Genomic DNA, 11,567 nt, shown 5'->3' with positions numbered 1-11,567 from the left:
GACACTTCAGGTTAGGGAAAATACATTAAATGCAAAATGATGCTATACTGTCGTTAGGAGCCAGAAGTTATTCCTAGACTGAAACTGTGTAGGCAAAACTGTCTAACAGTTTGCTACATTATGTAGTTAGGTTTGCTCTCATTTGAAATTTTTAAATCAAGATTGTATAACTTTCAAAAAGACATTCTTAAATAAATATATAGGATTAATGTAGAAATTAGTGAGTGTGGCTTTGTTACTGCTTTATACATGTTACCGTAAGTAGCAATTGTTATTTTTCCCTATGGTAAGCTGAAATTCACAAGTATCAAAGGTATTTTGGTCCAGGGAAATTCAGTCATGTTATCTTTTATTTTTGATTATTAAACTTGTCATCTTTGTTTAAAATAATTACAGTGCAGTCTGGGCAGCTGTAAAATTGGTGTTTGTTGACACTCTAGCACTGCATTTTAGATTATGTCATTTAGATTTAGATATTTTAGATTACGTCATTTTTTTATTGTGGGATGACTTTTCATGTGGAAAACTAATGGTGTCTAAATGACATCATAGGAATTTGTTGCAGAGTTTTTAAAGCAAGAATTTGGGATTGGCATATTTCAGAGGAGTCCTTCACCCTGTGTTGTATTGGAGATCATAAAAAATTGTCTCACTGATCGTTTTCTTTTTGTCATCAAAGATTTCCAGACAGTAATGATCATAAGAGGTCTAGAAAACTCAAACTTGAAATTAAAAAGTTCCACCATATTAATATTGTTTATGTTGTGGAAAAAAGAAATGAAACTGATATTTTTTGAAAACTTGTCCTTATTACATCTTATTCTTCAACTGCAGTTGAGAATCGGTCACTGGTTGATTGTCTTCTATGAGATGGTGCTTCTTTATGTACAACCTTCTTGAAGATTTCATAGCTTCCTTACTCCCCAGTATGTTTTGGCTTAATTTTATCAGTGTTAAAATTGCTGTGGATTTTATTTTTGCCATGGGATAGTATAACCGCTTAGATGCTGAAGCAGTTAGATTTCAGGGGAATCAAAATTCAAATTTCTGTTAAATAATAGAGTATATTTTAACCATGTGAGATTCAGAGTGCTCAATTTAACTGGCATGAAAGCTGCAATTATAACTGAATAGTTTATCACTATGTATTAACCCTGTGGCCTTAGGAATCATGCAGTGGGTGAGCTGTGTAAGCCATTGCATCACCTGCTTGCTGAACAATCCACTGCAAAAACATTTATGTTCCATGCGCTGAAGGATATTGCAATGAAAGGACTGAAACCTGCACTTCATTTCCTGAGTGAAGTAATGTAGGCTTTCATCTCTTAACCACTGGCATAACTATGTATATTATGGTTGAATATTTAGCAAGCATCTAATAAAATGTCTGGGAGAGATAGCCGTAAGTTGAAAACTGTTCTACTTTATATTTTATAGTATGAAGAGAAAATATTCAGAGGAGAATAAACGGGTCAGTGTACAGCAAGCACCATGGCAAATTGAATGAAAGGGATCACAGTAAATTTTACTAGCATCTTAATTTTGGTTAAAATTTTAGGTTTAATTGAGATTATGAGAAATATAAACCCTAACATGATTTGTATTTCCTTTAGAAGGTACATTCAGAGATTTAAAAAATAACTTTAGTCTTTTTTTGCAACTATTTACATTCAGAGTTACAAACTTGTTTGGAAACTAGGAAGCAAACCACATTAGAAGTAAAGTGAAATTATTCAGAATAGTTTTACTGAATAAACTGAGTTAAAGATAGGAGGAGAGAAATGGGAAAGTTCTGGATTGTCAAATAACCAGATAACCTCAGAACAATTTTACTCACTAAAAAAATTGATTTGTGCTGTAGATACAGAATGAAGAGCCAAGTCTACCCACTCTACCTTAAAACACAGAAGAGCTACCTAATTGCAAACTTAATCATTAGATTAATGTAGCTGCTGAAGTTACTATATTAGATCAAAGAGCAGTCAAAGGAACTGTTGCTTTAGTGGTTTAGTTTAAGAATTTAATCAAGTGCTTTCAAATATATGACAGGAGAAATAAACAGAAGAGTTCATGCATCCACATGGAAGAGGAAATCATTAATCAGGCTTAGTGGTTTTGATATTGATACTGTTTATGAGTAGGTCTCAGCATGAAACTGTGTAAGTAAACTTCAGTATACTGCTGATTTCTTTCTCTTCTTGTTTATAAATCAGCTATGATTAGTTTTTGGAGAGAGAGATGTTTTCAGATTCTTGTTCCTGCATACATTCTGTGTCTTTATACCATATGTAAATGTAAACACAAGTTGCATTTCTGTGCGTAATTAAGAACTAAGAAGTCTTACTGGTATGGGCACAAGAATAGGACTCCAAAACAACCTGTATATAAGCTTTTCAAAGATCAATTTTTATCGTATGAGATTTTTAAGTGATCAGCACAAAGGAGATGGACAGAAGTTAGATCAGTTGCAATAGCAAATGGAACACTGCTCTTGTCAGTGGTTATTTAAGACATCCTGAAAAGGACAAATACTAACCAAAATAGGATTTGTTTCATGGAACAATGTTTTCTGGGATGGGGAATGTTGGAAGCTGCCAGTACTTGTATCTTAAGTTTGTATGGGATCTCATTAGGTGAAGTTGTGGTGGGAACACTTGCTGCCACTGACTTTGGCTACCTAAGAGATTTCGGGTTCTGTGTTGAGTGATACCAGTGACCCAGGAGGTCCAAAGTGCTGGTCATGTTAAAGCTAAAGTTTAATTAACAAGCTTTCTTGCTATGAAAGTGCCAACTGAAGTAGCTTTTTACCCCACACTCTTACCTGTCTGTGCAGTTATGTGGTTACCTCTGTCACAGAATAGATCAGAAATAGGCAGCATCACAGCAAGAAGGAAGCTTTTACACAGGAGACAGAAGCAAGCAAGCGCCCCAGAGCATGAATTGGATTATGGGAGGTTCTGCCCAGGCTTTGGGTGGACATGTCCTTCTGGATTCAGGGTTTTTTGGTGGAAGTCATCAATGCCAGCTTCTGATGCGTTCCTGTTTGGATATTGCTGTCTGCACACATTTGTCAGCAGAGCAATTTGTGCCAATGCAGCCAACTTCCATGGTTTGAATTGATGGCCTGAGCTAAAAAACTGGGGTTCACTCACATAAAGCTCTTGTGGATCTCAATTAGGCGTCTGTCCACAGAAAGCAGCTTGGAAACTAAAGACACAAAGAATTCTTGGTAGTTATGTTCATCAAATGAGGCTTTGGAAGACAGGAAAAAACCAAATTGGACATTTTGGGAAAAGAATGTTAGTAACTGGGAAGGTAAGTTTACACTACTGTGCAAATAAAGTGCAGTTTATTCCAGTGCTGTTCAGAGAAAGAGGAATGTGTCCCACTCACTGAAAATAAACAAATTTGCATTGAAGAAGTAATTCCTTCTATCAGTTCCCTTTCCAAGCAGAAATATCTCTTTAGGCTTCAGGTATTGTTTTATTAATTCAGTAGAGCAGCAGTAATCCTTAGAATTTAGGTAACTTAAGTTTTCAGGCACCTGGTGTAGTTTAAGTTGTTACCTGTCCTTTAAAGGAGATTGCCCCACCTCTGGAAAGTCAACATAACAGAGCTAATGAGCATTCGTCAGGCCCTTCATCTATTCCTCCAGCAGCTGTTTAAATAAACAAGTTAGACTTTGTGGTAGTATGTGGCTAGCAAGGAGGTTTGGTAAAGTCTTAAATGGAAGATTTTTCCTAGATGAACATGTGTCTGATCACTTAGTGTTCGCTCTTTGGGTTTAGGAGAGCTTATGTGAGGAGGCAAAAATATTTTCTTTCATCTGAGATTGTATTTATTGTTCTTTTTGAAATTGCTTCTGCAGAGTCCTATTTGAAAAATTCCATGCCTGCCACACTAACTCCACAGTCACTGAGATAATAAAAATGTTTAAGAAATAATTTGTTTATCCAAGCAGTATGGAACCCAGAACATGAGACTATTTCATGTAAATATTCCTGTTAATATTTCAGTAAACCTTTATCTGCCTGCAGCTTTGGCCATAGTGTAAATGTGAGAAGTAGCTAGTGTTTGTTGTTTGGATATAGTATTTAATGCAGTTGGAATACGCTCGATGACTCCTGTGTGCTTCTGGAGTATGAACAAACATTTGAGTGGGATTGGTAGTTTTAGAGTTGTTTTTTTTTCAGCTTTCTGTCATGTAAGGCTTGCTCACATGTGTTTTGGAAGCTGAAGGGAAGATAACCTTCAAGAGTTGCTCTTCTTCATCAGTATCAGTGCCTGGCAGTCATTGCAATTAACGCTTAAAATTCCATGAAAAAAGTCTTTGGAAGAAATTAAATTGTATTGACTCTACTTCTTCAGGGAAGTTAGTCTGATTATGAAAGATAAGACTTTTCAAGAAAACATATCGGAAAATAAACTGTTTTCTGCCCAAGTCATTTTCTAAAAAAGTACCAAGTGTTCACTGGAGTATTTACATTAGATAGCTTCTGTGGGCTTTTATCTAATGAGGTATTGCGACTTCCTTACATAGTGCTTTTATTTTATTCTTCTCATTGTTCCTTAAGTGAAAATGGGGTTTATGACTCTCTGAAAACCAAGGGAGAAGGAGAAAGAGAACATGTCAGTGTGAATAACAAGGTGTAGGAGAATGGACTGCTGTCTGGTAGTGTCAGGAAGGCAAGATAGTTCAGCAGAAATGTCAAGCATAACAAAATAAATCTTTCAGGAGTCTAATATGAGAAGTTGAATGCTGATTTAAAAAGTCTGCAAAGATTGTATAGGGATGTCATTTCGTTCTTCAATGAGAAATTGAAGATTAACAAAGCCCCCGTGATGTAAAACTGGCTGGCAGAAGCCATTTGGATCTAATGCTTGAGAGTAATTTTTTGACTGTTCAGTGAGCAGAGAAGGGTCTCTCATGAGGCTTTTCCTCTGACTCTCTCCATACTTTTAATCAGTACCATGAATTTTCTTTGAAACTGGTCGTGAAAGTTCCTGAGCACACGTCATTCTGTCTACAGCAAAATATACCCTGAGCAGAAGAGATCTCTTCAAAACTTTGCACTCTCTTAATCACCAGAAAATGAAGCATTCTCTGACCTTTCCTGTGTAGTGAGGTGCATATTGCTTAACTGAAGTCAATGAAAGCTGCAGATCCAATGCAGTGCTGTCGATCAGGCTGTAGGGTGGAAAATAGCCTGAATCAGAGGCATGTGGTTCTGCACTTAGGCATAGGCAGGGGCTAATCCCTGGACTAAATTGCAACATTCGGAATATTAATTAGCCTTTTGCTGATCATTTTTCTCTGTAGAGTGTTTTTCTTTCTTATTTCTAAGGGATGCTGCCAAATTCATATTGAAAGCTGATAATTTAATTTTCGTCATTAAAAGTCCATTAAACTTTGTGTTCCTTCAGTTCCTTCCAGGGTATTTACTTGTACATGAGCTGAATGAGATGTTCTATATTTATGTGTTCATAGTGGATGCAAATGAACCTGAAAACAGAGGTTTTCTTTTCCTCTTTTTCTGTTTCTCTGTGTTCATTTTTCAGTTGTGTCACTAAGAATAAACTAGTTTTAAGTTTGTATTTATAATTCTGCTGAAAAACAGAGAATGGACGCAAGACGATTCATAAAACTTGGTATGAGAAGCAACAAATAGGAAACAACTGTTGTGATAAGAATTAGGTTTTACAAGTATTTTATGGTGGCCTAATATGGGTGGACTGGCAAAGTATTTTTAAGTGTCACTTTGCTGTGGATGTTACCTTTTTAATTTCTAAGAAATGCATGTATCTGCCATACTTTTAAAACTCTAGTATATTACTGTAGACATTAATTGATGTTCTTCCAGGAACTGTGAGCACTTAAACAAATGGACTGAAAGGTTTTGTAATAACTTTGTATAAAATTGCACTTTTCAGAAAAGTGAACTGTTGCTTTTTCTTATCTGATAGATATATCTAGAGTACTACTACTACATGCCCAAGTATATGATAGATAACTAATAAATTTGCAGAAAAGATGCCTAAGATGGGGAAGTGATACAATCTTACTTTATCCACTTAATTTTTGGAAAAAAAAGTAATTATTAAATTATTAAAATCATTAACAGAGTTGGGATTTAAGTAAGGATTGTGGTACTTTTTCTTCTTACTGTATGTCTTGTGTCAACACATCTTGACATTGTCTCACATGGCATTCACAGATAGTTTTTCTCTAAGGTGAGAACTGCATTAAAGGTGTGAGATACAGCAAGTTGAAAATTGCTCATAGTAGCAAGTAGAAAGCAAGTATTTTGTTTTCAGTCTGGAGAGGAGATGATGAGCATGGGTTTCACGTGGATCAGTCCTGGCTTCAATACCAGGCAATGCTTTCAGAAAAAAAACAAAACAGGATTATTAGAGATAAAAAGTTTCTAGAAATAAGAGCTGCATCAAGCAGAGAAAGATTTTCTGAATCCTTTCCTATCTCCTTCATCTTTCTACCCAATGACAATTACTTTGTCACCAAAGAAAACTTCTTCTAAGAATCCATCTGTAACACAGCAGTGACACATAAAGGACTGCTACATGCCTTTTATGAAATAGATAAATACATTTTACTTTTTAATAATAAGAAATGCACCTTGGTTTAGAGATGGAACTGGTCACAGAGATGCTTAAATGTTTGAGTGGGAGAAGGAGGGAGTGCTTAAACAGCTTTTCTGTCTCCTTCGTCACCAGTACCCCTGCCCTATTCAGCAGCAATCCTACTATTTGCCAAGTCTTCCTTTTGCCATTCCTGTAGCAGCCCATCTTCTTGTCCTTAACTCCCCTTGCCAGATTCAACTAGGTGAGGTTTGACATTCCCAACCCAGTATCTGTGTGCTCAGAGAGTGTCCGTATATTGTGTGCTTCCTTTTTGTGTTTGGGTTTTGTCAGGAGCTCCTTATTCATCCATGTAGGTCTCCTGCTACTGTTGCTTGAATTTCTGCTCATTAGGGTGACCCATTCTTGAGCTTGGAGGAGGTGATCATGGACCCCTCTTCTCTCCAGGACCATTATCCCATAGGATTCTTCCGTTGGAGGAGCAAGATCTCTGAATGGCTCAAAGTCTGTTCCCTGAAGCTCAGGGTTGTGATCCTGCTATTTGTCTTTCTTAATCCTCAAATGGAATATTCATAAGAGAGCACCAAAAATGACTGGTAGTCTAGAAAGTGTGGCTTAAAAGAGTATGTTTCACAAACTAGTTCTTTAGGCCATGAAAAGGCAATAGAAGGATAAGCCTTTAGAACTGCAAAATGTGCCTTCAAGGGCAAAACTGATAAATTGTAATGTTCAGGAGTGGGAAGAAGCAATGGGCCCGTATTGCGGTAAAGTATATTTCAGTTTAGCGTTAAAAATATCTGGAGTGGCTTAGTTGGCGCTCTGGGTCAGGCGGGATTACACTGCGTTGTGATTTGAAAGCCATAAGCCTGCATGGAGGGAAGCTTGAAAGAACAGGTTAGCATGTGTGTCAGCAGAGGGTCCTTCTGACCTGCAGAATAATGTCACGCTGATCACAGATGAGAATGAAATAAATCAGTTTCCTTTCCAATCCTAGGCAGTGTTTAAAAAAGGAAAAAGAACTTATTTGCAAGCCTCATAAGCTTAATAAAGTGTCAGTGAGAGAAGCCAATGTTTTGCACAGCTACTTTTCAGGTGAAAACATGCTTTAGAAGTCTTCCAGTCTTGCTGGAAAGAAATTTATAACTTCTCAGTATTTAGCAGTGAGTCTCGGTACTGGGAAAGCAGAGGAAATGTCTTCGCCTTTTGCCCACCAGTTACATGCGATGGTCCCCAGCACTTGCCAAGAAAGGGCACAGTTTGCTTTTTACATCCGTAACAACTGCAACTGTATTTAAAGAACGAGCTTCAAGCAATTCAGATGGAGCAGAGGCAGCTTTTCGTAGCATCAATCTCATCAGCACTTAGAGAAGTTACTATAGAAACTGTTACAGCAGAAACAATAAAAGGAAATAAAAACGGAAGGGGGAGGGAATGAAGATCTTTGAGAATTTGAAGCAAAAATAATGATAAATAGATCTCACTAGCTGAAGCTGGTGAGGTAAAAATAAGCCTTTCTCGTAATGAAAATAATCAAGGTTCCAGAAATTAGAGAAGGAAAATACCTTTGAGGTCATTATGCCATTGCTTTAGGCTCAGCATAGAATTATGAGATATTCAATGGGATATTTTTAGGAAGTAGTCCAGTCTTGCTGAAAAGTCTGAAAGCATGTGACATAGTTGAGGTGGGTGATGACACTCCAAAGCAAAAAGACATTATAAAGCAGTTTTTGGGTTAAGTTACACTTTTTCATGGTCTTTGACCGCATAGCTGGAAACTGCTTTAAGAATATCTTGATTTTATCTGTTACTTAGTTTCCTCTGTAAGACTAAATAAAGAATGAGATGCTCTGTCTGCAGCACATGACTGTAACTTAAGGTATTTAAACTATTTTTGTTGCATTTTTTAAAAAGCTGTTTTTCTGTGAAGGATGGAGTACTTGAAAAGAAAGATACAGGTTATGATAAAGACATGGGATATTTTTACAACTGTATCATCTGTCTATGTTGATATAAAATCAGAATAACAGTAATCATAAATCTCATTGCCATTAGTGCCTAGATTATATTGTAGTTCCCATTATCAGTAGAATGAGAACCACAAGATAAATACAGCAGTGTCATGCAGTCTTCTTCAAATAAAAATGGGTTACATACTTTATATTTAGAAAGACAAAAAGCCTCCACTAACAAACTATAACAAAGCTAGCTAAGTGATAAATTTATTCTAGTCTCATTGAAGTCTGCAAGTAATGTGTTTACCATGTTTTTTATTTGTTTTGTCATAGTATTTATGTGGAAATTCTTTGTATGTAAATCGTCTTCCTCATTTACTATACAAGTGTTCACTTTGCCGATGGTGTGAACATTTCTCATAGCAAGGGCAGACTTAATTATTTCAAAACCAGCTGTGATTTCCAACACACCCAAAGCACCGTGTCTCAGCTAAAATTCCATAAACAGCTTTTTATTTCACATTTGAAATTTTGAAATGTTAATTTCAAAATATCATCATCCTGCAAAGAACCTGTTTTTCTCCAGAAAGGATGTTAGCCCTAATAATATTTAACAAATTCAAATTCCTATGACAGTGCTCTGTTAACCTAAAGTCTCACACTAATGCCATTGATATGTTATTTGTCATCCTTGCTCTCTCATTCCTGCAAGACTGCATCATCACACACCAGAGCAGGATATCTGTGGCATTTTGTAATTCTTTGTGTTTTGAGCCAAATTCACCCTTTCCTTTTTTGCCAGCAGAATGTAGGCTAAAGGCCTTCAGCACACAAGAGCTGAAGAAAGATTCACTAGGCAAAATAGCCTGAAATCTTGTCCAGCAGAGATTTGTGCTAGCTACTACAGTCCCCAAAATGCTTGTGGCTGAATCTGTTCAGGTATCTCAGTAGGTGTGGTGACCGGTATGATTCCTGAAAGGCTTCTGTACTGGAATTTCTGTGTGAAAACCGAAGAGAGCTGTTTTCCCTTGAAGTTAGGTGAAGATTTTTCACCCATCATACAGACTGTCTGGAGCAGCTTTCCCATAGGAGAAGTCACATCAGAAGAGCTACTAGAAATTTTCTTTCTTAAACAGAGCTTGATAGATGTGTAAGGAGCATTCCATAGTATAATACCTGTGTTACCACTGGGTTGTGTTGTAAATTCATATGGCTCTCGTCCACATTAACACATCATGAAAACTGGAGAGCTCTGAATCCAAGGAACTTTTCAGTTGGAGGCAGTGCATTCAAATCCACAAGTTGTTTTTTTCCCAGCAGTGTGAGCTCAGTTGCAAGTAAAGGCAGAGAAAATGTGCAATTCAGTGAACCAAACAAAAAGAACAAGCCAAAAGATGATGAATATTTACTAAGAAGAGACAGTTCTGGAGCCTGGAATATGTGTTTCCTGTTTCCATTACTTACTTTGTCGAAAGCACTTGAATGCAGAGTCAGTCTCTAGCCAAAGTTGGATGATAAGCCAGGAGTGAGTCAGGGAATTTCGGGAAGAAAACGGATAGTATCAGGCTAAGACTTTTCAGTGCTCTCTGGAGATTTGGGTTTGGCACATCAGTCCTGTACCCTTTTTGTTCTTCTGGTGAAATAATTTAAATAAAACTTTTCACGTGTCCAGTAATCGTTGATTCTGAAGTACATACTGTGGCAGTCAGGAAGGAGTTGTGTGTGGCTATACAAAGTATTGTCTGTTACTAATTCTCAGGAGAATTGGGTCCTACAGGCTGGCACTCAGCATCAGTAGACAGGTTGACTGTCCTTTCCTTGTTCCTTCATTCCCGGTCTGGAATCCCTAAATAGCCTCTCAACTTACTAAAGTGCTGTGAAGCAACTTTTTAATACATTTTATGTAGCTATCGTCATCTCTTATGTTGATTAGAATAATAAACGCTTAAAAGCTCATGCAGATATGAATACATATTTAAGTAGAGTAATACTTCAGTGTTGTGCAGTAAATAAATGCAGAGGGGTAGAGTCGACCAGATAGGGCAAACCCAAACAGTGTCTCCTTTGGCCAGCTCTGTCCAGCCTGGGAACTGAACTGGAAAGAATACTGTGTTATCTGCTGCTTGAAGGCTGCTCCATAAAGCAAGTAGAGATTGAATTAAGGTTGTGCAGGCCATGAAATCTTGTAGAAATAGAAATCTCAGCAGTAAAATATCCAGATCAGCCAGTGTTTGAGTGCAAAACAAATGACAGGTGCAATAAACTGCAGCAGATTCAAGCATCCAAAAGGTCAGTACGATAACCAGTGTAGTACCATCCAAGCATTCACACAGCACATAAGATTCAGTGAGTAAATGTTGACTTCTGAGAAAACAAGTATCTAGATTTATCCAGTGCCTTAAAAAAGATGAATAAGCCTTTTCTCTAGAACAGGTGACCAGTATATGGAAAATATTCTAAATATTGCCATCTAAGTACTTTGAAATAATTGTAGTGTAATGTGCATTGGTCAGCATGCATTTCAGGCATGATTTTGTTTTTCCATCTCTTCTCTCCAGTGCTTATAGGCGAGGTAAACCTGCCTTATCTGTTCGGAGCATTTTTCCTTCAGAAACTCTATGCTTTTGCCAAAACATCCCTTCCACATTTCATACCCTGTTTAAAAAGCTATAAAATTAGATGGTAAAGATATTATTTTAGAGTTAATGAGACTGTTGAAAGCAACTCTGTAGTTGTTGACATAAGCTTAACAAAGCAGGTAACCTGTTCCAGATCTCAGAGAGTTGTTGAAGAAAATGAACAATTAAACCTTACTGATTCATTGCCCAGTTTTTTAGTTATTAATGAATCAAGATTTTGGCTTAAAGATAACTATGATTTGAATACATGTGTGCATTAAATGCTAAGTCAAGAGAAGCAAATTTGTGTGTTACTTCTTGATAGTTTCTTATGTTTCAAAAAGAGAGCAACTTCAACTATTTATAAACTGTAATTAAGTTTCTTTGCAACATGACTCAT

The 11,567-nt window shown here is 36.9% G+C and overlaps 1 protein-coding gene across 1 annotated transcript in view; it reads left to right on the top strand.

Moving 5' to 3' along the window:
• The window catches only part of BRE (brain and reproductive organ-expressed (TNFRSF1A modulator)), a gene marked incomplete at its 5' end in the record, with an annotated part of 114,855 nt that overhangs the window by 79,815 nt on the left and 23,473 nt on the right, over nt 1-11,567 (top strand). The window contains one exon of the mRNA XM_010184783.1: nt 8,088-8,090. Within this exon, the coding sequence (XP_010183085.1) occupies nt 8,088-8,090 (3 nt within the window). The remainder of the gene's footprint in view (nt 1-8,087; nt 8,091-11,567) is intronic.

This window comes from Mesitornis unicolor, unplaced genomic scaffold (genome assembly GCF_000695765.1).
Source record: "Mesitornis unicolor isolate BGI_N332 unplaced genomic scaffold, ASM69576v1 scaffold26365, whole genome shotgun sequence".
NCBI lineage: Eukaryota > Metazoa > Chordata > Aves > Mesitornithiformes > Mesitornithidae > Mesitornis > Mesitornis unicolor.
The sequence above is the reverse complement of the archived record's forward strand: the minus strand, read 5'-3'. Positions and strand labels throughout refer to the sequence as shown.